At 52.6% G+C, this 26484-nt stretch overlaps 2 protein-coding genes across 3 annotated transcripts in view; one reads left to right on the top strand and one right to left on the bottom strand.

Moving 5' to 3' along the window:
* XKR6 (XK related 6) overlaps positions 1-26484 on the bottom strand; it is a 319338-nt gene that overhangs the window by 25718 nt on the left and 267136 nt on the right. For both annotated transcript variants that reach the window (XM_054508679.2, XM_054508680.2), the window contains exon 2: positions 7446-7642. In XM_054508679.2, coding sequence (XP_054364654.1) covers positions 7446-7642 — 197 coding nt within the window. The remainder of the gene's footprint in view (positions 1-7445; positions 7643-26484) is intronic.
* Positions 24584-25014, top strand: LOC123848074 (large ribosomal subunit protein eL31-like). The gene has a single exon (XM_045880104.3). It carries the CDS (start codon positions 24599-24601, stop codon positions 24974-24976), a length of 378 nt encoding a protein of 125 aa, XP_045736060.1. The 5' UTR covers positions 24584-24598; the 3' UTR covers positions 24977-25014.

Genomic DNA, 26484 nt, shown 5'->3' with positions numbered 1-26484 from the left:
TTATTTATTTATTTATTTATTTGAGAACGAGAGAAAGCATGAACACAAGCAGGGAGGGCTGGAGGGAGAGGGAGAAAGAATCTGAAGCAGACTCACATGGGGCTTGATCCCATGACCATGAGATCATGACCTGAACCAAAACCAAGAGTTGGACGCTCAACCGACTGCATCACCCAGTGCCCCCCTGGATCGGTTGTTTTAATGGCAAATTTTACTTTCTGGTAATGAGAAAACTGAGTGGGAAATTCATAGCTCTGGCGTAGAGCACAGATTCATCACCTTCGAGCCATACGACCAGATTACCATCACTTTCTGTGTGGCAGCTTCATCTTTTAACCAGAATCTTAAAATGATCAAGGAATTAACTTTTGTGTCCCAGACATTGAGAATGACAGCTAATGTCCATAGGAATAGGACCAGTAAGAGACCAGAATGCATTTTTTTACATGAGAAAAAAGAAATCTCCCAAGAAGAGGGACATGGAAGTTTTGCACTGTGAGAGGAGGAGCAGAAGGATGTGGGGGGGCTCTTTCAGGCATCCAACAGCTAAAGAGCAGCCCCCTGGGCCTTCCCTCCTCTTGAGAGCTTGGCCCCTCAAGAAAGGCAAGCTGACCAGGGAGACTGACGCCAGAGAAGTTTCCTCCGGGATGCATTTCGTCCTCACTAGGGAAGAGAGGAGGGCTTTGGGGGCAGGCAGCTGAAGACAAAGGCATGGACAGTTTAGCTCAAAAGGAGCAGAGATATGTGACTGAACACTTGCCTTTGTGACTTGCTTGGATGCTGTCAGGGCTCTGGCTAGAAAAAGAAGTAAAATGTGAAGCTAAAGTACAAGTCACTGGAGGGGCTTTGATGTAAGAGAAGCGAGCAAGTGAAGTTAAGAAAGAAGACTATTAGGGAGGTTGACACCAAAGAGATAGAAAGCAAAGGCCCTAATTAGGTCTTAGAACTCGGCATTTGTTTAAAAGAACACCAGTGTCTGAAGGCAGGGTTTAATATTGTCTCATGCTTCCTGGTCTTAGTAAAGATGCTGGTTTTTTGGTGCTGGAAACGGTGGTTATTGATGGCTAGGTCGGGGGTAGGAAGAACTACCTGGGTGAGGCTTGGTATTCGAACTCCATCCTGTAGATGCCATGCTACCATCTCAACTGCAGGTCCAGTGCGGCAGGAAGAGGAGACTCTTCTGAGAACCTTCCTTGCTGTGTGACCTTGGGCAACTTATTTACCTCTCTCTGTGCTTCCACTTCCCGTGTGTTAAACAAGGAGAGTGGGTTAGAAGGCCTATTCAACCTCTTCAGTTCGAAAGATCCCATTGCTCTAAATCCCTTTGGACACTAAGTCGTGAGATTCAAGTGTTTTGACACCAGAGGTACCTTTATGCGGACTCTTAGCCAAATCTGCCTGACTGCCACTCCCAGGGGTGCTGGGGCACCTGTAAAGTTTTGCATGGTGGAGTGTCACCTGTGAGAACAAGTCAGATCTGCTTTTGATCCTCTCTAAGAGAAGCGCTTGCCCTCGGGAGAAGCGCATCCCCTGTGGGTGCTCCCTGAGCAGGGCTGGTTCTGTGCTCAGAGATGGCTCTACCTTTAAGTTCCAGCCCCAAGCTCTTGTGGCTGTTTGGAGCTTCTGGTCCCATCCGGGGGCTTCCAGTCTTGCCCCCTATCTGAATTAGAGGGTTGAGGGGGACACACCTGGCTCAGAGGATATCTGGGGATGCCTGGGGTTTTCTCTGAGGGATTCCTAGAGAGACCTTAGACAGAAGGAACTTGCACCATATGGAAATGGGGAGCACTGGGGTTTTAATACCAAATCTCTCACTAACTGGATAAGCCACCCACTTGTGTCTGGCCAAGCTCTCTTGGTCTCCAGGGTTAGAATAGAAACCTACCCAAGGACAGGCCAGTTAAAGGCTGTGTGTCTTTATCACTAATAGGCGTTTAGGGGAGCTGGGAGGGTCCCAGGCCTCGGGCCCGTTCCCTCACCCCTTGGTCAGCCAAGCTTAGCTCCACAGTAAGACAGCAAGGCTTCTCCCTGCGTGCTTAGCTGAGGTGGCATGCACAAAATGCTCTGGAAGACTAAGGACATTTTCAAAAAGCCAAACCCTGAGCAGAGATTTCAGGGGCAAGAAGCAGAAGCATCATCTTCTGACCTTGTCAGCATAATTGCATCTAAGATACATAAACACACACACACACACACAAGCTAGAGTTGATGGGTCCACAGTGCATATCAACCTCTGCTCCCTCCCTGCATCAGTAACCACTTCCTGCAGAGCCCACCTAAGTCTGTCTCTTCAAGACTCAGACACAGCCATCAGGGCTAAGGATACAGGCACTGGAGCCCAACTACGTAAGCAAGGATCCAGCTGTATCGCTTATAAGACTGGTGGCTGCCTCATGCTGTTACTTAAAGTCTCTGGACCTCAGTTTCATCATCTATAAAATGGGAACAATAAAAAGTATCTACTCATAGGGCTGCCATGGGACCTTAATGGGTTAATCTATGTAAAGCTCTTAAACTATTCTCTGGCACACAAGTTGAGCTTCCCCAAAAGTCTTAACTAGACTGGGAGCATCATCCTCATCACCACCGCTGTCCCCCACACTCACCGCAATACACCCTCTGCTCTCGGCACCCACGACCACTCACTCCCTGTCTGCTCTCCGCTCTCCCAGGTCTCCATCTCTTGGCGCTTATAGTTCCCCTGTCCACAAGAGCCACCCAAACTTCTCTTTAAGGCAAGCTCCTATTCCTCCATCAAGACCCAGATCAAATGCTACCTCCTCCCTCATGCCCCTAGAAGCAGTTATATATCCCTCCTCTGTACATACAGCTATCACAGAATTTAAAATGTGCTGCACCAGGCACAACTCCTGAAGGGCAGATGTCTTCGCAAGCGTGTTCCCAACACAGCGCCTGGCCCACGGCACGTGCCTGACAAATGCGGGATGCCGGGGGAGAGTGGTCATCAGAGCCCTGTGTATAGGATAACTCCTCCGTGTGGGCTTAACTAAAAAAGGCAGACTTGGGGGCTACGTGGGTATAAGTGGCCCATCCCCTGCTCCCTGCCAATGTTCATGTGGAAGCATCAGAAAAACCCAGAAGTAAGGAAAAGTGGTAGAGCTGCTAATTCTTGATCCAGTCCCCCAAATCTGTTCCCTGACAAAGTCTCTTCCATCTCAACACACCCAGTTAGAAACCACCACCTCTCCTTTCTATCACTGCCAATACCAGCTCTACCAAGTCTTATTGGTTCGCTCTCCAGAATGGCCCCCAAATTTGTGCACTTGGCATCATTTCCCAAACGCCTCTACCCCATAATTTCATCCCTGGATCTCTTAGCTCAGCCATTGCTCTCCTCTCTGAACATCAGGTCTGATCCTAGAGCTTATCTATGTAACTCTTCCCACTGCACTTGGCATCAACTCAAGCTCCTTGCAGGGCCCCACAGACCCTGCCTGATCAGACCCCTGACTTCCTCCCCATCCTCCCCACCAAAATCACTTTCTTCCCCCACCCCTACACCCACACCCAACCTCAGCTATGCTGGGTCCTTTCGCTTTCTGGAACAAGCCAGGATTTTCCTACCTCAGGACCTTGGCATATGCTGTTCCCACTGCCTAGAAGGCTCTTCCTGCTCTTCCCACAGTTGGCTCTTTTTCTTTGTTTATACTCAGCCTAAATGTCAGCTCTCTGGAGAGGCTTTCTCTGACACTCCTGCGAGGGAGGCTCTCTCCCCACCCCTCAGCACCTTATCTATGATCTCAGCACCAGGTTTTTTGCTTCAAAGCACTTAACATGTGTCATCGGTCTCACTGATTTTGTTCTGTCTGCTTAGAAAAACAGGAGACACACGAGGGCAGGGACCACGTCTGTCATGTTCCCTGTTGCCCCTCTGCACATAGTATGGCGCCCAAATGAATGCATCTTTGTTGAATGGCAGACGGTATCAAGTACCTAGCACACGCCGAGCAAGCCGCTGTAGGAGTGTATGTGCAGCTCATTAGACCTTCACAACAACCCACAAAGTACTTACTCTTCACACTTTACAGATCCAGAAGCCCAGTTAGGAAATGAACTTGCCCCACGCCATAAAGTCAGGAAGCAGTGGAGATGGAAGTGACACTCAGTCTCACTTTTCCCGCCGTGCCAACTGCTCTCCAAACCCCATCACTGCCTGCAATATGGCCAAGCTTTCAGCCGACACTACCAGCCTCACCAGCAGCCTAAATCGCATGGCAGCATAATTGGCTCCCTTCATATCTTTATTTTTACCTTTGTTTAAACCTTCAAGACATCAGACTTAAGGAAGACCCTGCTGAGATGCTCAAATGACTCTGGCGTAATATTTGTATGGTTGTTGATTATTATCATATCCTCAGCCCTTGCGCTCCTCTCTGAACATCAGACATATTTTTCACTTGTGTCCGGTCTTACGGGGAAATTGGAGACAATCCGTCTTGCAGGCTGAATACTGCACCGTTAGCCCAGCGATATGTGGGGAACACAAGGTGGGGATGGGAAAGGTTGGGAGAGCTTGGCATGGGGCAAGATCAACAGAAAACTCGCCTATTAAAGTGATAGTGGCTGTGACCTCCTATCCATCTACTAGGATTAACAGTGTAAGTGGACAGGTGTCATCAAAGCCACCAAACCCAGGCCATTTAGCCATGGATCCCACCAGCACAGCTCGTAGTCCAGTTCAGAAAGTGTATCTACAATAAAAACTTCACCACCAACAACAAAATGGCCAGATGTGGCCCGTGACATTGGTCATTGGTCATGTCATCAAATGCTCATAACAACCCTCTGTGGTAGGTACTAACATTATCCCCATTTCAGAGAAAGGAAAACTGAGGAACAGAACGGTTCAGTAACAGCTGTTAAATAGCAGGATGGCGTCACCTCTATCTTTCTACGCTGCCATGGTCAAGCATTCCCATGGCCGGAAGACCTCATGTCACCATGTCCCTTCCAGGTTCTCAGACTTTCTCTCCCCTCCTCCAATTTCTAATATTTCAACCGATTTTCTTTAATGTGTCTACATCTCATACAGCCTTTTATGGGAAAAGAGAAGGAAGGCATCTATTTCTAAACAAAATGGTCCAGGGATGAGCAGACCATCTAGAAGTTAAGTAAGAGGGCAATGCCACGCCGCCTGCAGTCTGTGCTCAGTGACGGTGAGTTTCCTTCCTTCCCATCAATCCAGCTCCCGTTGCAGACCCCACCGTTGTCTTGGGAAATCACAGTCCAACAGCAAAGACTGCCACTGACCTTTGTTTAGCCCAGCAGTTCCCAAAAGCATTTAACAATGGAAGCCTATTTTGAGAAACGCCTATTTCACCTGCCAAACAAATGTGGGGAAATGCTTACCCGGCCTCTGAGTGAGCCACTGGCTCTAAAAGAGGAGTGTGTGCGAGGACAAGCCGGGGGACCTTCCCCAGGGAGGAAGCCCCACAGGACTGTCAGCCCTGCTGTCCTCAGTGTGGCTTCTTGCTTAGTGTCCAGATGCCCCACTGGAGCTAGTTGTCTATTTAGCTCCTTCCAGACCTTCTCAGGGACAGGTCCCTGGTGCTGCAGACTCGGGCTGGGACCCAGCTCCAAGTGTTGATGCCCAGGGGCTGGGCAAGACCTCCTCCTAACAGTGGGCACTGCTCCTCAAAGTTCCCCACATCCCCCCCACTCCTCGCTTCTGTGAGGGGTTGGCAGGACTGCAGCAAGTGTTCTGTGGGACAGAGGGAGCTGCCCCGAGGCCCCTTTCCCTTGGGGGCACTTCCAGCTGGGGCTGTCCTGGATTGGCGGTGGGCAGGAGGCTTTAGCTGGGAGCCAGGTTCCCAGAGCATGAGGGACTCTGTTGGCAGCACAGCTGGGTTCAGAACTAGGTCCTTGGGCTCTAAATGTCAGGATCGAGTTCACCGGCCTGAACCTTTGGCTGGCCTTTGAAGCTTAAACTCCCTTTCTGCTTAAGTGACTAGGGGAATGCAGATTGCAAAGGGCCAGCCAGTCTGGAAAAAGTAAGGAGGCAAAGCTGTTCCATGCAGGCCAGAGGTTGGCTGCCCTTGGCAGACATGTGGGGTAAGGCAGGGGTGGGGGATGCCCATTGGAGAGAGCTCTGAAGATGTTCATAAACATGGTGGCACTGAGGGTCTGTTGGAGGAGCTGTGGGGAGCTGTGGGGTCCAGAGGTGAGAACTCACAGGGCCGGGAGGCCCCACTGGCCAGGGAGAGGTGGGCCATGGAGAGCAGCTGTCTTGCTACCCCAGATCATACAAGCTCATGCCCTCTGGAGTCAGGAACCTCTGGGCTGAGTCTCCTCAGCAGCATCTCTGCTTGAATATTCCCAGGGACAGGAAACTCACTACCTGCTGAGACATTCCAGCACTGGATGGCTCCTGCTATTTTAAATGTCTGCCACATGTTGAATCGATAACATTCTCCCTGTAGCTCCCTCCATCTCTTTGGGATGACCATCCTCCATGGTCCCCCTCCCATGGGACCATTCACGCATCCCAAGTCTTCCTCAGACTAAACATTCCCAGTGTCCCCCCATGATGCCATCTTCAGCCCCTTCTCATCTTAGACCTTCCCCCCTGCTGGGCTCCAGTCCCCCCTGAAATATGCTCTGAGATACACCCATGGCACCTGTGGTCTGTCGGACCATCGGCGATCCGGTGCAACGCCCTGCCTCGACCCACAAAGTCTAACCTCCAAAGGGCTCCTCAGGCAACTAGGTGGCACCTAGAGACTTCTGCAGCTGTAGGGGTCAGTGCTGTCTGACAGGGCTCTGGGGGCTTCGGGGGCTCCTTGAAGACCATCTGGGGCCACAGGGGGTATGAGGGGGGTGGGGCCCGTGGGTGGGGCCAGTAGATGGGACCTCCGCCCCCATCTAACGGGAACAAAGCTGTTTGAGCATGTTTTAAAATGGGCTTGCTACATAAACTTGGGTTTGAAGCAAGGGCACCACAGCTTAAAAATGTCTAAAACTGCCGGCATTGCCTAATGTGGTTTAGTCTTCTGTCACATGCCATCCCTAGACAGTCTCCCCCCTCCCATGGACGTGCACACACCTCAGCTCAGGCCAGCACCAAAGAAGAGGGGCCATTCCCCCCAGATTGGGAGACCCAGGGCACTCCGTTCTTTTGCTCCCAGGGACATTTGAGCCCCGGCTCTGCTCTGTTCATAGGAACATAGTGGTCATGAGCAGGTGCAGTGGGCTTGCACATGGGTGTATGGGGAACGTCTATACCACTCACACACTCTTGGTGTGGGCTGGGTCGGCCTCACATGGGGGCCTGGGCATGGTGGGGACTCGGGGATTGGGACAGGCAATGCCCATGGGGTGTGCAGGAGGCAGTCACCAGGTGGTCCCCAGCTGGAGGGCGGGGCCCTGTCCCAGCCCACAAGAGAAGGTCATTTTCCCAGCCTCCTGTGGGTGGGGGGGACACTCACAGGGCAGCGTCTCAGCCCTGTTCTTCTGGATCATTATGCAGAGCTGTAGCACCAGTTGGGGGGCGCTCTCCAGGAAGGTCTCAAGGAGGCGCAACATGTTGACGTCTGCATATTCGTACATCATAGCCCAGTAGAAGCGTCGCTGGTGTTCCTTCCGCCGCTGGCTCTGAATCCCCAGGTACATGGTGCGGATATACCTGCCGAGAGAACAAGACAGAACACAGAGAGCGTGGGTAGGGGCCGGGAATGTGGAAGGGTCACGCCATTCCCCCAAACCAAGACTACCTGTGTCCATGTCCCCTCCTTCGCTCTGAGGTTTTCCAGATGCTTGGACCAGGGTTTTTTTTCCCAGCCCCCAGAGAGGGTGCTAAGGCTTTGGGGTGGAGGAGTTGGGGGTGGAGGGGATGGGCAGGCCAGCGAGGGGGTGTTAGGCAAGTCGTCCCCTTCCTGGCCTCAGTTTACTCATCTAAAAAAATGAGAAATGAAAGAGTGGGACCAGATGATCTCCCAGAGCCTGCCAGTGGAGCATCACAGGTGAGCTCTGAGGCCATGTGATCTTTCTCACATTCGGGACCCCAGGGGGAACATTCCAGCAGGATTTCGTCTCTACCACGCAGCCCTGTCCCCTCTCTGGGGGAGGAGGAGAGGAAAGTAGCATTTGTGAAGCTCCTTCTAAGTGCCACTGGCTGGCTGGCCATGTGGTGCCAGAGTCCCGGGTGACAGACAGGTGTAACTCCCATGTAGGACAGCCAGGGGGCCTGGCAAAGGCTCCACAGCTGGATGGCAGAATGACGAGGAGCTGGCCCCTGGCTGTTGGACACCAAAGCTCAAGCTCTCCACGAGGGAGACACGGAACCTGCAATGGAGCCCCTGTCCAAGGGTGGCATAGGACATAGTCACTCTGATGTACTGACCCTGCTCCATCAGGGAGGGACAAGCAGCAAAGAAAGTGGGTATAGGTGGAGGGCGCGGGCTCTGGATTCAAATGCTGGCTGGTTCTGTCATTTGCTAATTGTAGGGTCTTGGATGAATTACCCCAACTCTGTGTCCTTGTTACCCTTCTTTAACATGGAGAAAAGGGTCAGCATCATGGGGTTGGGGGGGAGATCAGGGAGATAATACGCGTGGTGGACATGCATCCGGGGTCCCCCATGGCTCACTCACACCTGAACTTTTGGAAGTTGTCTCTAAGCCACAGTCAAGGGGAGGATGAAAGTTACCATCTAAGTCAGCCAGTGGCCTCTGAGGCTGAGCCCGGGACAGAATGGCCAGCAGGGCCCGGACGAAAGCGAGGTTCAGGATCCAGTTAGGATCAGGAACATGAATCACACACAAGTGCCACAGCCAACAAAACAGAACTACATGTGTGGGTTTGTTTGTTTTTTTTTACATTTTTAAAATAAATGTTTTATTCCCCTAGTTCCATAAAAACAATGTAAATACAAGCAATCTGTACGTCTTGTGTGACCTTGACTGTTCCCTGGGAATGTATATCACTGTGTCCTCTAAAACACTAGGCCTGAATCATCAAGGTTGAGAGAGCAGGGTTGATATACTATGTGGTCCCTGCTGTCCTCAGGCAAAGTCAACTGCCTACTTGGGGCTGCTAGGCAGTCCCTCCTCTCTGTCCCCATCCCCACCCCCAGCCTGGTCCCCGCCATCACCCCTCTTGCCTGAATCAAAGCAGAAGCCTCCTAATCGGCCTCCTAGGGTCCACTCTTGCCCCAGAACATAGCTGCCAAGATGCACTTTGAAAATCATAAATGCAATCATGTCATCCCTCCCCCCGCCCCCAGCCCCGCTTCTTTCAACCCTCCCACGGCTTCCCATAATGCTAAGAATAAGATCCAAACCCCTCCCATGGTTCACAGGACCCTGCCTGCCCCTCCAACCCCACCTCCCACCCTCTCCCCCCGCTTTCTTGTGTCTCCTCTGTCTCTTGAGGAGCACAGGAGTTTGTCTACTGTTCACACCATCTCCCTAATGTCAATGGAGGCAGAAAGAAGACTCCTGTCCCCCAAGGCTGAGGGGTCCTGGTGGGACAGCACTGTCATGATACTGTAAAGGTAGTCCACACCCACATTTGCAGCAAATTCAGACAGCATCGTCAAGCCAGTCACCGAGAGGGGCTCTAAATCCCCTCAGCCCGGGGCAATGGGAGGAGCGGGGCGTCGCCTGAGACCTTACATAGATGTTACAGAAGCTCATGCTCTTGAAGTAAAGATGCAAAAGCATGCATTTATAAAATAGCCTAAAACTCTAAAGAGATGTTCCTCTCCAATTCCAAAACGGCGGGCCTCCCTCCAGAGCACTAATCATGTACTGGACCCAACAATGAGCAAGCGCTCCAGGGTCCCCTGGCCTGTGCCCCGGGACACAGAGCAGCCCTACTGAACCACTGGTGTGACCTACAACAAACACCCTGGCAGTGAGGAGCACCCATCCCACACCAGATGAGTAATACGGATCCCTAAGAGCCTTTGCGCGACAGTATCTCTGAAGAGACCCACCCAGGGAAGCTGGCATGGACACCATACTTCCCTCCTGACGCCCTCCCTGCAGTGAGCGGAGCGGCAGTCCTGCTGAAAGGAAAGCGGGCAAGGCTGGGGGTGAGGGTGGAAGGCAGGACGGCCCTGTGTAGGGCCTGGTGTGGGGGCCGCAGGTGCCCCAGGCCAGGCCTCTGCTGGAGTCCTGCCAGGCCTCGTGGGGCATGTCTGATCATTGTCATTTAATTCATGGGGAAACTGAGGCTCTGGAGTGAAACGGAGCACTGAATTCTGGTTCTGTTCCAGGTTCTGTTGCTTACTGGCTGTGGTGTGTCCCACGAGTCATCTTCTCCAAATTAAGGGACCAGAGGGAAGCTGGGAAAAAGGCAGGGATGTTGTTGGAAAGCTACAGGGTCACTGAGAGAAAGAGAGACAGAGAGTGAGGCAGAGAGACACAGAGAGATATAGAGACAGACAGGGAGAAACACATACACACAGGGAAGAGAGACAGAGAGAGAGATGTGGGAGGGAACGGAAAAAGAAAGAGAGAAAGGAATGGAAAGCAATGTCACAATTTCGGGTCTGAGGGAGAGGACCAACTGGAAAAAGTCACAGCCAAGATGATTTGGGCAAGGGAGGGCTTACTGTAAGGAGATAGGGTCACAGGTAGTCTGGGAGGGGTTGGGGAGCATCCAGGACGGAGGGAAGGGCCGAATTGGCCAGATCCGAGGGTGGCCTGGGAAGGCAGAGCAGTGGAGGACAAAGGTGCGCTGGCTAAGGTCGGGCCTGTGAGTCCAGAAGCTCCACATGCACCCAGAACAGTCACGTGCCCAGGGGAGCCTTGGTGCATTGGTCTCACAGGACAGATTGGGTTCCATGACCCCAAACTGAGCCCTACCCACGTGAGGCAGCTGCAACGCACAATGCCATGTGCCACAGACTCCCACAGGGACCAGATCACAAATTTACACACCTCAGGGGTACACTCAGACCACAGACTCTGCTTCTCCCAGCCTCACAAGGTGGCCCAAGGTGGAGGAATGATTAGGTGGCAGAGCCAAGCCTACTCGTCCAGGTCTCAGGCCAAGGTAACATCAGCACTCAGATTCACCTAGGTCTGCCCTGCCAGGGCAAAAGGAACACTTGATCTACCCCCTCCACCCCCATTTTCCCCAAGCCGCAGCTTTCCTCAAGGCCCTGCACCCGGCATGGCCATGGAAATGGAAGGCAATGAGCCCAGAACACGCTGACTCGACCATAATGTCTGCCGGAGAAACCAACGTTGAATTTCTTCTGTGAGCGCATTGCAAGGTGTGGGAAGAAACGAGGGTGGGAGTGGGCCAAGTCAGAGCCTCTCCCGCCGTGCTGATGAGCAAACAGATGCCGGCAGCCCAGAGTGCACCAGGATCAAGTCCAAAACCAAATTTGGAAATCATGCCTCCTGAGACCCCAGCTCACATGGCCTCCCACCCTGTAGTGGGAGCGACGTCGCAGAATCCAGTTCAGGATTTCCCAATCAAGTGCCTTCTACCTAATTCCACACCCTCTGGCTCCTGCACCCTCCTCCTCTATCCTTGAGTCCTTGGGTCCCCAGGAGGCAACTGAGGGTGCGTATAAAATCCGGAGTGGGTCTAGGTGACCTCTGAGGCCGCCCAGCCAGCTGCCTCTGCTAAGCCCCTGTGCAAAGTGTGGCCACAAGATGGCGCCAGAGCCTAAGCGAAGCAGGAAAGCTACTCTGCGAGGTGATCTCATCCCCAGCAGGCAGCCTCTTAAGGCCTGCACCCTTCCCTCAGCAGCATGGGGGTGCAGCTGGCCGGCGAGGCCCAGGACAGGGCCGGATGTGCTGAGTCCCCACAAGGTAGGCTGCTGCTCTTCCAAAACCCTCATCTTCCCCCTTCTCTGGCAGGTTCCGCGAGCTCACCATCTCCCCGACATTAGTTGACATAAGCCGTCCAATTCTCTTCCTGGATTTGCTTCCACATCTTACGGTCCGTGTCACGCCATCTCTCGCCTAAGAACATCGGATTGTGAAATGCATGGGTCTAAAAGCAGGGAGGCAGCGTGTCGTCATAGAACAATGGCTCAGGAAGGCTGGACCACATGGCCTTGGGCCAGTCACTCCCGAGGCTGGGCCTGCGTGATTCATGATCACAGAGGGCAGACTGGAGGACCTCAAGCTTCCAGTGTTTTTACAACTTAATCCTTTTAGAACCTAAATGAGTGGCTTCATTGAATCTGAACTCTGGCCTCGCATCTTTATAAATAATAATAGGGGCGCCTAGGTGGCTCAGTTGGTTAAGCGACTGCCTTCGGCTCAGGTCATGATCCTGGAGTCCCGGGATCGAGTCCCGCATCGGGCTTCCTGCTCAGGGGGGGGGGTCTGCTTCCCCCTCTGCCCTCTTCCCTCTCGTGCTCTCTGTCTCTCATTCTCTCTCTCTCAAATAAATAAATAAAATCTTTATAAAAAAAAAGTAATAATAGCTGATGTTTGTATGGCATTCATGTGCCAGGCACTGTTCTGAGCATTTCCTACTTATGAATCCATTTAAGCCTCATAAGAGCCTCTGAGGTAGATACAATATTACCCTCATTTTTCAGATGGCAAACTGCAGCACTGTGCTTAACGGATGGTCCTCAGTTTACCCAGCTAGGTAAGTGGGTGAGCAGGGCTTCAGGCCCAGCAGTCTGGCTTCAGGGTCAGTGCTATTAACTCCTACCCATGCACCGACCAGGGATGGACCATTTGCCTCTTTTCTTCTGAACTTGGTCCAACTTGTTCCCCTCGCTACAGTGGAAAAGCAGACCGTGGGGCTCTGGTCCAGTTCTTCCGGGGGCTGTGTTACCTTGGGGGACATCTCCTAACCTCTCTGAGCCTCAGCTTCCATATCTTTGAAATGCCTGGCCCAGAGGGGGACCCCAGGAGATGCTGAACAAATGAATGCAGGCAATCATGCCCGCTCCGAGGGTCACAGGGGCTCAAATGCCTGTGAGACTCTCCGGGAGACCAGAAGGCTCAGAGGGCAGCTGTCGCTGCCTCCCAAGGAGCTCTCCTCCCATCTTTCCTTCAGCCCACTCTGCTTATTCTCTCCTCCCCAGTTCTGTCTCTTCCTCCTACTTTGTAAACCAGGGAATTGTCTACAGCTCTTTATATCTGCCTCCAGAAGAACTGTCTAGTTCTCTGAGCACATTCTCACCCTTATACCAGCCCCTTGAAGGAAGATACTTTGTTATCTTCTTTTTCCCATTGGCTCATCTGAGGCTCAGAGAGGTAGAGTGATTCCCCTAAAGGCACACAGCCAGTCAAAGTTCAGGCAAATCAAAGAAGGTCTTACCCAAACTATGTTGCCCCACTGGGAGTTAGCTGTAGTTCTGCCTAAAACTGGCCAGGATGGGAAATAAGTGATTTCTAAAGAAGCAGAAGGCTGAACAGTTTTGCTGTCTGGGCCTACAGTCACCTGCTGCTTCTTGTGACACTCTCGGAAACAGTATTTTGAAACCTCTGATTATACAGAACAACCTGCCCTCAAAGCCCCAAATGGTTTTGTGGGGCCTGAAACTTAGAGAATCCTCTTTCAGAAAAATAGAGTCCACCAAACATTTAAAGTAGAAATTGCACCGATTCTATACTTTTTTTCCCCAAAAAAAGTAAGAGAGAAAAGAACACTTTCCCATTCATTTTATGAGGTCAGCATTCCTATGATATCAAAGCCACACGAACACTATATAAGAAAATAAAACTACAGACAATATCCCTCATAAACACAGACGCAAAAGTCTTCAATGAAATATTAGCCAATCAAATCCAGTAACGCGGGCGCCTGGGTGGCTCAGTTGGTTAAGCGACTGCCTTCGGCTCAGGTCATGATCCTGGAGTCCCGGGATCGAGTCCCGCATCGGGCTCCCTGCTTGGCGGGGAGTCTGCTTCTCCCTCTGACCCTCCCCCCTCTCATGTGCTTTCTCTCTCTCTCTCAAATAAATAAATAAAATCTTTAAAAAAAAAAATCCAGTAACGTATAGAAAGAATGATATGCCATAGCCAGTTGGGTTGATCTTGGGAATGAATATAAGGCTGATTCTACATGCAAAAATCAATCCATGCAATCAATGATATTAATAAAGCAAAACACACATTACATTAATTGATGCAGAAAGAAGGCATATGACAGAATTCAACATTGATTCATGATTTATTTTTTTTAAAGATTTTATTTATTTATTTGACAGAGAGAGAGACAGCTAGAGAGGGAGTGCAAGCAGGGGGAGTGGGAGAGGGAGAAGCAGACTCCCTGCCAAGCAGGAAGCCCGATGCGGGACTCGATCCCAGGATCCTGGGATCATGACCCGAGCCGAAGGCAGACGTGTAACGACTGAGCCACCCAGGCGCCCCCATTGATTCATGATTTAAAAAAAAAAAAAAGAAGAAATTCTCAACAAACTAGGAATAAAAGAGAACTTCCTTAACCTGACAGATGAAGGACACCCGCCAAACCCACAGTTAATATCATACTCAAAGATAAAAAGTTGAATTCTTTCCTCTTAAGATCAGAAACAAATAGTGATGTCTACTCTTACCACTCCTACTTGGTATCATACTAGAAGTCCCAGTCAGTACAATAAGTCAAGAAAAAGAAATAAAGTATATGTAGATTGCAAAAAGAAGGAAGTCAAGTTGTCCCTATTTGAAAATGACATCATTATCTAGATGGAAAATCCCAAGGAATATGCAAAAAAAGCTCACAAAATTAATTAGTAAGTTTAGCAAAGACTTATGATACAATGTCAGCACATAAAAATTAAATATGTTTCTATAGACTACTAATGAACAATTGGAAATGGAAATTTTAAAAATATATACCACTTAAATTAGCTCCAAGAAATGAAATGCTTAGAAGTAAATCTAATAAAATGTGTAAAGTTTGAACAAACTGATGGTTGTTGGAGTGGGTGGTGGGGTGGGAGGGATGGGGTGACTGGGTGATAGACACTGGGGAGGGTATGTGCTCTGGTAAGCGCTGTGAATTGTGCAAGATGGTTGAATCTCAGATCTGTACCTCTGAAATAAATAATGCAATATATGTTAAGGAAAAAAAAAAAGAAGAAGAAGAAGAAGAAGAAGGTAGCAGGAGGGGAAGAATGAAGGGGGGGAAATCAGAGGGATAGACGAACCATGAGAGACGATGGACTCTGAAAAACAAACTGAGGGTTCTAGAGGGGAGGGGGGTGGGAGAATGGGTTAGCCTGGTGATGGGTATTGAGGAGGGCACGTTCTGCATGGAGCACTGGGTGTTATGCACAAACAATGAATCATGGAACACTACATCTAAAACTAATGATGTAATGTATGGGGATTAACATAACAATAAAAAATTAAAAAATGTGTAAGGTTTGTATGCTGAAGCTACAAAACAGTAATTAAAAAAAATCAAAGAAAATCTAAATGATAGACATACCATGTTCATGGTTTGAAAGACTCAATATAGTGATGATATATAATGACAGTCCTCTACAAATTAATGTGTAGATTTAACATGATTTCAGTAAAGGTCCCAGCAGGAATTTTTGCAGATATAAACAAGCAGATTCTAAAATTTATATGGACTGGCAAAGGAACTTGAACAGCCAACACAATTTTGGAGGAAAAAAAGGTAAATTTAAAGAACTCACACTACCTGATTTTAGAACTTACTATAAAGCTACAGTAATTAAGACAGTGTGCTGTGAGCAAGGAGAGAGAAACAGATCAATGGAGCAGATAAGAGTCCAGAAGCAGATCTACACATATAAGGGCAACTGATTTTTGTTCAAAGGTGCGAAGATAATTCAACGGAGAGAAGATAGTCTTTTCAACAAATGATGTAGGCACAGTTAGTCCTTCCCACTCAACCACTAACTTAAAATGTATCAGAGATTCAAAGCTAAAACTATAAAACTTTCAGGAGAAAATCTTCATGATCTCGCATTCGCGAAGAGCTCTTAGAAATAGGACAGCAAAAACATGATCCATAAAAGGAAAAAATCGAATTGGATTTCATCAAAATTAAAAACTTGTGCTCTGTGAATGACATTAAGAGAATGAAAACACAAGCTGTGGAATGGGAGAAAATATTTGCAAATCACATATCCCACGAAGACTACGAAGAACTTGTACCCAGAATAGGTACAGAACACTCAAAATTGCCTACTCACACGAAGGAGGGCAGAAGAGCCCAAGCAAAGGAGAAGCAACAAGACTTCCTGCTTTCCTCCCTTGGGCCTGGCCCCGAGCACCTGGCCCTGAGGACAGGACTCTGCTCCTGGCACCCCAGGTGGGATGAGGAATGGGGCACTGACTCACCCCCGGGGGCTGCCCTGAGCCTGGGTAGGGGATCAGTATGTATGGGCTACACGGATTTAAGGCAGAGCCGCCCCCACAGCCTACCCCAGAGCCCCCACCCCACCCCCCAATGGATAAACAAGCTGCCGAGGGGGCCACTGGCGTGAGGCCAGGGATCTGCCTGTCGACTCAGGTAGTGGTCTTAGCACTCTCCAGCGGCCACTGCTCACCTAGCACCTGGCTTCTTCAGGACCCCAATTCTGTGAGCTCTTCTATTCCACCCAGGGAGTGCTGGTTGCCTCAGAGGGTGGTGCCTCAGGCCCCCGTCTGGTCTGATCTTAGTCCCTGGCATCCCAGCTCCACCTTCTTGCCTCAGGGGTATGTGCAGACGCAGTGTGATGGCAGAGCTAAAACAGACCACACAACACGGCTCCTGCCCTTCCCGTGGGGCTCCTGGCATCCCAGCTCCAGGAGCGCGTCTCGGTTCACAGCAGTAGCACTTACCCAGGACATACAGGACTGGACGCAGAGACCACCACGTGACGTGTCACCCACAGTCCCCTTTGTCATACGCTGATGAACCTACCACCGGTCAGCGAATTGCCTCTTTCCCTAGCTGACGGGGGCCCGACCCCCCCCCCCCCCACCCCTGTCTCTCCATCCAAGCAACTAGAAGGCAACCTCTTCCCTTCAGCCAGAGCAGCGATGCAATTGGTTCCTGGCAATGGGCTGTCCTCTCAGGCCCTGGACCATCGTGCAATTGGCTCAGGACAAACGGGATGCCGAGGCTGAGGTCATGCGAGGACACAGCTCTGGGCCCAGCTGCCAAGCTGCCAGGAGGCCCACAGGGCTGGGCCACAAGACCAGGCCCCTCACACACCAAGGGAAGGGGTGGTAGAAGTTCAGTGGCTCCTGGGGGGGAGGGGCAGACCTCAGTGGGGAAGAGCCCAAGGAGGGGGCCGTTCCTCCTTGCCTTCATGATACTGGGAGCCCCCCTCCCTGAGGCCCTGTCCTCCTTCTACCCTCTCCTGTGTCTGCCTCCCTGCCTACAGCCTCGCCCCACAGGCTGGACAGCATCCTGCCTTTCTGGCCCTTCTCACCTCACTCCTCCCCCTAAACACCCCTCCACACACCCTTGCTCCCCCAAACACAGCCTCAGCCCTTCACTCCAAATGGCTGTTCATTGCTCCCGAAGTCCCAAACCACAGAATGCCTGCAGGGTCCGTACTCAGAGGCAGGAAGAGAGTATAGTGTAATAACAACACAAGAGCTCAGAGTAGAAATCTTAACTACCCGCCAGGCCTGCGGCTTTACCTGCACCATCTCATCTAACCATCTCATCTAACCACCCCCCCCCCCCCACCCCCTTTCCCTCCCCACCAACTGCAGGAGGCAGGCACCATTATCCGCCTTCGGAGATGAGGAGGCTGAGTCAGGAACTTGCTGGTGCCACCTGGCCGGTGTTTGCTGACCCCTCGCGTGCCCCCAGAGCCCCAGAACCTTTCTTCGTGGCAATAACCACAGGGCTGCTGTGTAAGTGTGTGAGTGGTAGTTAAGACCGGTCACTCCCGTGGGACCCTGAGCCCAGGAGAGTGGGCACTGAGCCCAGCTTTGCACGCCTTGTACCCCCAGCCCCTGGTGCAGCCCCCAGCACACAGGAGCTGGCAAAACACTGCTGACTGAATGAGGTAGCAGGGCACGGCCTGAATCCCCACCTCCGGAGCTCAGAGCCCCCCGTCTGGGTGGCCATGCTACCTGGTGGCTCCCGAGAGCCCCGAGGTGAGGAGGTTGGAGAGGCCTGGGGTCTGAGATGGCAGGGGGCCATCAGGGCCTTGGCTCACCAAGGAGGACTCCATCGGGGGTCCCATCAGGGCCTTGGCTCACCAAGGAGGATCCCAAAGCCCAGAGGTGGGTCTAGGCCAAGGCCATAGCAGCACTCAGGCCCCCAACAGCCTATCCAGGGCTGCCTCTGCCCCTGGCAACCAGGCCTACGGGGTACCCATGGCGGGGGCGACACACTGAGCCCTCCGTGGCCAAGAAGTGTTCCAGCTCTTTCCAGAAAGACTCGGAAAGCTGACCTCGAACTCAAATCACACTTTTTCCCTGAAACTAACAATAATAGAGTCATTCACTTGGAGAGCTCTTCACTATTTAAAAAAAATGTCTTTCTATTTTTGTTGCATTTAAATACAAGTGGCCACGCCTCCAGGACCACAGTGATGCACCTTGACTCTTACCAGGGTGGGTGAGGCACACACTCTCTCTCACACGCACACAGGTATGCGACTGCATCCAGATACAGTCCACCCCCAAGGACCCACTCAGCACCAACACCACACACAGACACACACGCACACTGTATGCACAACGTCCCCACACTTTGTACAGACACCCATAGGGTCCACGCGGCATCCCTGTGTCCCAGCCAACCCTGGAGCGCAGAGGGGGTGGTCTCCCACCCGTGCTTCCCCCTCCGACCCTCCAGGGCCACCTGCTCCCGGCCATTCCCTGTCATCAGGGCCTCCTTGGGGAGGACGGGCAGACACGGAGGACAGAGGAAAAGCCGAACCCACATCCAGCCGCTGAGCCGTCTTCGGTAGCCGTGAGCCCTCTCAGAGAACAGGGGCGCTGCGATACTAGGCGGGTGACAGGTGAGAGGGTTCAGGAACCCTCCAGATCCGATGACACACCACCCCCAAGATCAAGGACAAAGCTGGCCTGGCTGCCACCAAAGCACCCAAGGGCTCACTGCTCTCCGATTTTGCAAAGCACCCCCTCAACCCTGTTCACACGCACTCCGCTCTGCCCCACCTACGCCTGGCTTGCTTGGGAATCCTGACTTGTGGCAGAAGCAGTCCTGCGTTCTTGTCTGGGCCATCCTTCTCGGGGTGAAAGCACAGCCTCTCTGGCGTCCTTTCCATTTCTGACCAATCCCAGGGCTGGAAGGATCCGGGGCCAGGGGCTGTGCAGTGGCTGTAGGAGAGAGTGGCCCAAAAGAGGGGTGGGGGAAGGAGGTTTCATGGGGCTCGTGTGGAAACCTCACCAGTGTGGGGTTGTCGCCTGCTGCGAATTGCTGAGCCGGGGCACCAGGGCCACTCAAGAAGGTGTCGACTGGGGGACTCCAAGGCTGCTGGGGCATAGAAGCTGTGCTCCTACCTGCATGCCTTTGACTCTGTGCCCAGTAGGAAGTCCTGAGGCTGTTCCCTGCGGGCCTGGAGTGGGAGCAGGCAGCAGAACAGAGCAAAAGCCCTTCCAGTCCTTCCAGATCATTCACAGAACTTGGGGGGGGGGCGGTCAGCACTCGAGTCGTCACAGACAGGGTCAGGGAACAGCCTGCAAGGCTCTATCAGGTTACTATTATCACCATTCCCATTTTAGAGGAGGACATCGAAGCTGACCTAGATTTGGTCACCTGGGTGGCTCCCCCTTGGCTCTGCATCCAAGGATTACGTTTCCTGCCACCCCGACCTCTCTGCCGCACCTGCTCCCTGCCCCCCAGCCGCACCTAATGGCTCTCCATCTCCAGACCCTCCCGTGTGCCCACCTCTATGTCTTTGTTGATGCTGTCCCCACCTGCTGGAGAGCCAACAGGTGTGGCTCCCTGTTCCTTCCCACGGAGTCCACAGCCCACAGGTAGGAGCAGGGTCCTACCTCCACGTGCTTACTCCACGTCAGGGTCAAATGATTTTCCTCCCCATCCTCCCCTTGTACTGAGTCCCCATTACAGCAATAGCTCCCATTTATTGGGTTCCCCAGGAAGCCAGGCACAATGTAAGCACTCTACACATATTAAGTCATTTGACAAAAAACTTGAAGACCGTCTACAGTGAAGAAATGGAAGCAAGAGAAAGCTCAAGGACATAGCGCCTGGGATTCACACCAGGTAGCCGGGGTCCAGACAGGCTGCTTCTAAGCCTGTACACTATATTCTCCTGTTCGTTATCTTTCTCTCATTCCCCCTCCCTCCCCATCTCATTTACTCCTTTCAACCACCCCATGTGTTGGATAACCTATTAGCCCCATTTTACAGATCAGGAAACTGAGGCTTAGAGGGATTAAAAAGTATGTCCAAATTAGAAAGCCAAATTTAAGCCTCTGTTTCAGAGGTGGCTCTGTCACCTGCCTGTTTTGCATTCCTCGAGGCCTCTCTCCTGCACCACCATAGCTCTGCTTGCAGCCCACACTGTGGCGAAGTCACTTACACAGAGAGATGCCTCCCAGCTAGATTTTAACTCCCAGGACAGGTATCTGTACACCCAGTGGCCCCGGCCCACCACGGTGACATCCAATCAGGGGTGCTAAGGTGGATATAGCCCCTGCGCTGATGGAAGACTGGTCTCACTTGGCCAAGAGATGCCTGCAACCCCAGCTTTGAATACATGGAATGCACACTCCCCAACATCGATGGCCAGAATGGTGCCAGGAGCTCAATGAAAAGGCAGGAAAGACTTGGGCTGGGATGCCTGGGTGGCTCAGTTGGTTAAGCGACTGCCTTCGGCTCAGGTCATGATCCCAGGGTCCTGGGATCGAGCCCCGCATCGGGCTCTCTGCTCCGCGGGAGGCCTGCTTCTCCCTCTCCCCCTCCCCCCTGCTTGTGTTCCCTCTCTCGCTGTGTCTCTCTCTGTCAAATAAATAAATAAAATCTTAAAAAAAAAAAAAAAAAAGACTTGGGCTGTACACAAGAGAAAACTTACCAACCGGCCTGGCAGGATAATGCTACAATGAGACAGGTGTCCTACCCCTCTCCGGACAGTTCAGGAAGACTAAAGCAAATCAGCTGGGGCTGTGAGATGTCAGACGCTCCCAGCTCACGAGGACAGCAACTGCACCTGCCCGCGGCACTCTCGGTCCTAGCACTTTATTATAGGCACAGCACCGTGCACGCAACACACACACGAGCATATACACATGTGTCCACACACAAGTCCACTTGTGGACTCCCTCAAAACCACTCGAAATGCCAGGTTCAGTTGGCTCAAGGGGCCTTTAAGCCTGGCACAGGGGAATGTGTGTGCCCATGAAGCCCCAGCTATGGGCCAGGGCTCTGAGTACGAGCACAGACTCTAGAACCTTACCCTCCCTAGCTGACCCTGGAAGCTCCTACTCGCCCCCACCACCCACCCAACACACACACACACACACACACACACACACACACACACTCCAGCTGAAATGCCTTCTGTGTGGAGGAAAGGTGGAGGGGCTAGTTGTCAGCTCACCCCTGGGAGCAGCGCATCAAATCCGAGCTATTTTTAGCCTTTCTCTTCAGTGTCCCTGGCAGCAGCTGAGCAATGGTGGCGGGCTCAGGGCATACATCTGGGAAAGCAGGCATGAAATGGCATTTCTTTGCAAGGGCCCAGGAGAAATAGCAGGGGGAAAGCAGCATACAGCTTCAGGGAAGGCAGGTGGCTTCAGTGGGTGTCATCCGTTAGTCTTCTGCATGGGTCTTGGTGGAAGGGTGGCCTAAGCACCCTTCAACATCCCCGGGCTCAGAAGAGCATAGTGTGGGCGGAAACTGCCCCAGTCTCCCCTGCCTCATTTCCCCACCAGGGCTACTTCTCTGAGACTTGGCAAGAAACTTGATTACAAATATTGAAACACTTTGAAAGCCTACATATTGGAGAAATGCTTCATGTTCCCCATTATAAGCACCCAGAAGGCCAGAGACCGAGGTTTAGGGTGTCAGTTTATCTTTGCGTATCATATGCATGGGACATCGCTGGACCCTTGGTAGGCATTCTGTGTTTATGTCATGGAAGAATGAACCGATCAGGCAGCCTGTTAATAAAATCCTTGAGCTCTAGGAAGTTCATACATTTATATTCTAAGTGCCCAGGGCATGTGTAAGGAAAGCCTCCCTACCTCCAGGCTCAGGGTTGCTCCGAGACCTAGAGTGCGGCGCATCTCGGAGGGACTCCTCCCCACCCTTTTTCCCTCCTTCTCTTGTCCTCAGGCCTCGCTCTGGCCCAGCCCAGGTCCCCAGTCCTGAATGATTATGTGAGTGCATTTGATGCTTCGCTCTGGCCGGCACGTGCTCTTTTCAATCAGGCGAGCAAGCCCATCTGGTCGCTAGCGCCGCCTTGTGCTTTTCTGCTTGGGAGTGGAGCCACGGCCGTGGCCACAACGGGAGAGGCCACTTTGCTGTTCCCAAATTAGAATGAAGACCCCTGACGACAGGGCCCTCACAGTATTGCTCCGCCCACACGCCAGTCAAAGGGTATTGCCAGGATCCTCGGCAGCCCACGCACACACAGGCTGCCCCAGTGGAATGGGGGTGATCAGCTCCGCCTAAATGAGGGAAATCCTCCATGGCTGTGGAAGTGCCTCACAACTTCAAGAGGGGCCCATGGATCCAGAAAGTCAAGCACCTGCACTCTGCCAGGGGCTTTGGATCATGTGATAAGCATAGAAACATGCCCCACCCCCCACTGGGGCAGTGGCCCCAGGGAGCCCTAGGTGCGTGCGGCAGGAGGACGTGCCCACGCCTTTGTCATAAGCCTCAGGCGCAGGGTGTGGCTAAAACACTCCAGCATTCCCTCGCTGGCCCACAGCGGATCTGTGGCGAATGAATGTGAACCATTCGAGGAGGCCTTTGGCTTACCCATATTCCCTCTCTGGGATCATGTACCCCAGTGGCTTACCCTCCCATGGTACCCTTTCATTGGCCCTAGCTTTTCCCTTTCAGACTCTCACAAGCAGCAGTCCAGACCCTTCCCAGCTGTATTCAGGCATTCAACAGACATCATCGACTTCTGCTGCACGTCAGGTGCTGTGCTAGGTACGGGGGACCCAGCCTCGTCCCTGCCGTTCTCCCTTTGCATGGAGCCTCCCCATCGCACCGCTCTGTGGGTCCCGATGGAAGATGCAGTCACTGTCCCGGTGGTGTGAGAGTTTAAACTCTGGCTCTGGGAACCACCCTCCAGCTGTGAACACTGCCGTGGTGAGTGAGGAGCAGACTGAGGACGACTTGTGTGACAGACTCACTGATGGACTTGACCCTGGCATCAAGGTTTTCCTGCCCTGTCCTGGCTGTGTGGCCCTGGGAGCATTCTTACCCTCCGTGTTTCCTTCTCAGTGAATGAGCTCACGGGCCCTGGCAGTACACTGACCCTGCAGACCTTGTAGGGTCTGGTCTGCTCCTCAGAGATCTTTCCAGATCCGTGGTCACCCTGTAGGACTTGGGCCTTCTCCTCCCAGAGCATCCCCGTCTACCCACCCCAAGGCTGCTGTCCTGCCTGGGAGAGGCTCAGCGTCTCCCAGGAGTGCAGCCCCTGCTCCTCCAAGTCCTCTTCTGTATCCCAGCCCGTCTCCAGCCTAGGAAGCTGGACAATGTCCTGTGCGCTGTTTCCTGGGGCCACCCAGGGAAGTAAGCTAAAAAGAGAAACAGACGGTGGCATTCAGTGGAGGTTGCACTGAACCAGCCAGAGAGGCCAGCACACTCTGCCAGGTGATGCCAAGCTAAGGCCCACTCGCCAATGTCCTGGGTGGCCCAGCCTTCCCGGGAGGCCCCCCAAAGTCAGGCACAAGAGAGGGTGGCAAAGGCTGGGGCGTTCCCCTGCACCCAGGCCAGAATTCTGCTGCATAAGCCTCACACTCAGGCTGCTCGCTCCCTGACAGTGCCCCCGTTCTCAGCTGGGACACCCGGGAATGCAGGAAGAGTTCTGGCTCAGAGTCAGGAAGCCCGGGCCCCAGGGCTGCCTCTGCAGTTGACCAGCTTTAGGGCCTGGGACTCCTCGCCCCCTCTGCCTGACCCCAGACCCCCATCTGTAAAGTAAGGTGATGGATGAGAATTTCCCAGTCCCTCCCAAAGGTCCAGTTCTAAGGGGCAGCCAGGCAGACCCTCTATAACTGCCCCATAACCACCAGGGAGAAGGGCCCATCTTGGTGACCTGGCTCCGGCCTGCCTTCCCCCTTTCTTGGCAGCAATGCCATGGAAGAGGTCACAAGAGGTGGGGCAACACCTCAGCCATATGGGCTGGGCTGAGAGCTGGCTCTGACCATGACGCTCACCAGCTCCACCCCGGCTGGAGGCCGGCATGGGAGGCAGTCTAGCCTTGGGCTTAGATCACCTGCCAGGCTGGAGATGCCTCATCTCCTGGGGCTCCCAAGGCCAGGAGGCCGCACGAACCCCTTCTAGGAGCCTGGCAGAGCTGAGAGCACCACCCTATGCCAGGAGTCCTTGGCAGGGCAGAGCGAGGCTGCACCAGGGGTCACGGGTGCGGGTCTTTTCTGTCATTCCCACTGACCAGCCCAGAGATGGCTAGAAGCACACCAACATCACGAGACTCGATCTCTACATCCATAAAATGGGGATAAGAATCTCTTGTGGAGCTTTCCAACCAGGGCCCGGCAGAATGGCTCCCACGAAGAAGGGTGGCAAGAAGAAGAAGGGCCGTTCTGCCATCCACGAGGTAGTGACCAGAGAATACACCATCAACATTCACAAGCGCATCCATGGAGTAGGTTTCAAGAAGCGTGCCCCTCGGGCACTCAAAGAGATCTGGAAATTTGCCATGAAGGAGACGGGAACTGCAGATGTGCGCATTGACACCAGGCTCAACAAAGCTGTCTGGGCCAAAGGAATAAGGAATGTTCCATACCGTATCCGTGTGTGGTTGTCCAGAAAACGTAATGAGGATGAAGATTCACCAAACAAGCTCTACACACTGGTTACCTATGTACCTGTCACCACTTTCAAAAATCTACAGACAGTTAATGTGGATGAGAACTAATAGCTGATTGTCAAAGAAAGGTATAAAACTGCAAAAAAAAAAAAAAAATCTCTTGTGGATTCTCTTTTAACTTCCTGCAGGTGCAAGTGAAGAAAATAATGTGTCCGTACAACAGTCTTCATCTAACACATTCCAAGAACAGAAACAGCCTTGTCTCCTCCCTCAGACGGAGAACACTTAATAATTCATTCATTCATACCTCAGCACATTCTGAACAGAATTTGAGATGGCAGCATCATATGATATAGTTGGCCATCACCACAGACCCTTCACTCACTCACTCGCCATCCTATCCCTCTCCCAAGATCGCCTGTGAGTAATTGTTGAACATTTTCTGTGAGGCAGGCAGTTTGCCTGAAGTCTCTCATGTGCCATCTTAATTAACCCTCATGGCTGTCCCATCAGGCAGGTATTATTTCCATGCCTTTTTGCACAGGAGCAACCTGAGATGATCTGTGACTTGCCCAAGGTCACAGCACAAGGATGGGGGAGCTGGGACTCACATCCAGGACTGACTGTGAGCCCCAGAACCTCAGCAGCGTGTTCTAAGGTCCCTCTGTGAAGGTGTTTGCAAAACTGCCAAGTGCTGCTCAGTTGGGGTCATTCATCCATCAGTTTCCCCAGGAGAAGCTCTCCTGGGCCAGTCCCTGGACCAACATGGCATCCCAGCCCCATCCCCATCCCCATCCTGCCCTTGGAAATCACGTTCCAGGAGCAGGCAGACCAAAAACAGAGGAGCAAATAAGTAACATCATTCCCCAGGGTGGTAAGTGCTGCAGGAGAAATAAAGCAGTTAAAGGGATGGAGATGGAGGAGCGTGTATTCGCGCGAATGTGTGTGTGCTCGCACACGCACGCAGCAAGGGAGGCCTTTGAGGACATGACAGGGGGACCGTGGGCCCAAGTGGGGTGAGGGGCTGAGCCATGCAGAAGGAGCACCCAGGTGGCAGCTCAGAGAGGGGAATGGCTAGAGGAAGAGCAGCAAGGACACCATGTCCCCATGTATCTCTGCAACCTTACATAGTCCTTCTACTTCTCAGGACCCTAGTGTCCTCACCTGTAAAATGAGAAGGCTGGTCTGGACAATCTTTACTGCCCTCATCTCCTTCCATGCCATCAGTGGGCATTTGGGACTAGAACCTGATCTTCTCCTGGGGGTGAGGGGCACACCTGGGGATATGTGGCCTAGCCTGGGGAGCTAGCAGCCCATCTTGTGTCCCTTACTCAGGCGATCTCTCTGGGAAGGGGTGCAGCCAGCAGAGTGGTGCTGTCAAGCATCTCCTGGGCAGAGGACCCCAACAGGGACAGGTGTTAGGGAGCCCAGGGAACCTCCATGGCCAGCCCCAGCTTGAGCCAGCATGAAACGGGCCCACATGTGGCTGGTGGCCTCCGTGGAGGAGGGGATGGGAGGGATGCAGTTTCCTCCTTACCAGGCTTGAGATGGACCTGGGGAGCCTGAGCCTGGGGAGGGGGCCAAAGCAAGGAGTCAACATCTGGTCCCCATGACTG

Source organism: Mirounga angustirostris, unplaced genomic scaffold, assembly GCF_029215605.1.
Source record: "Mirounga angustirostris isolate CCGP_5_RB_7025 unplaced genomic scaffold, mMirAng1.0.hap1 SCAF_2, whole genome shotgun sequence".
NCBI classification, from domain to species: Eukaryota; Metazoa; Chordata; class Mammalia; order Carnivora; family Phocidae; genus Mirounga; species Mirounga angustirostris.
This window is presented reverse-complemented; position numbering and strand designations above follow the sequence as displayed.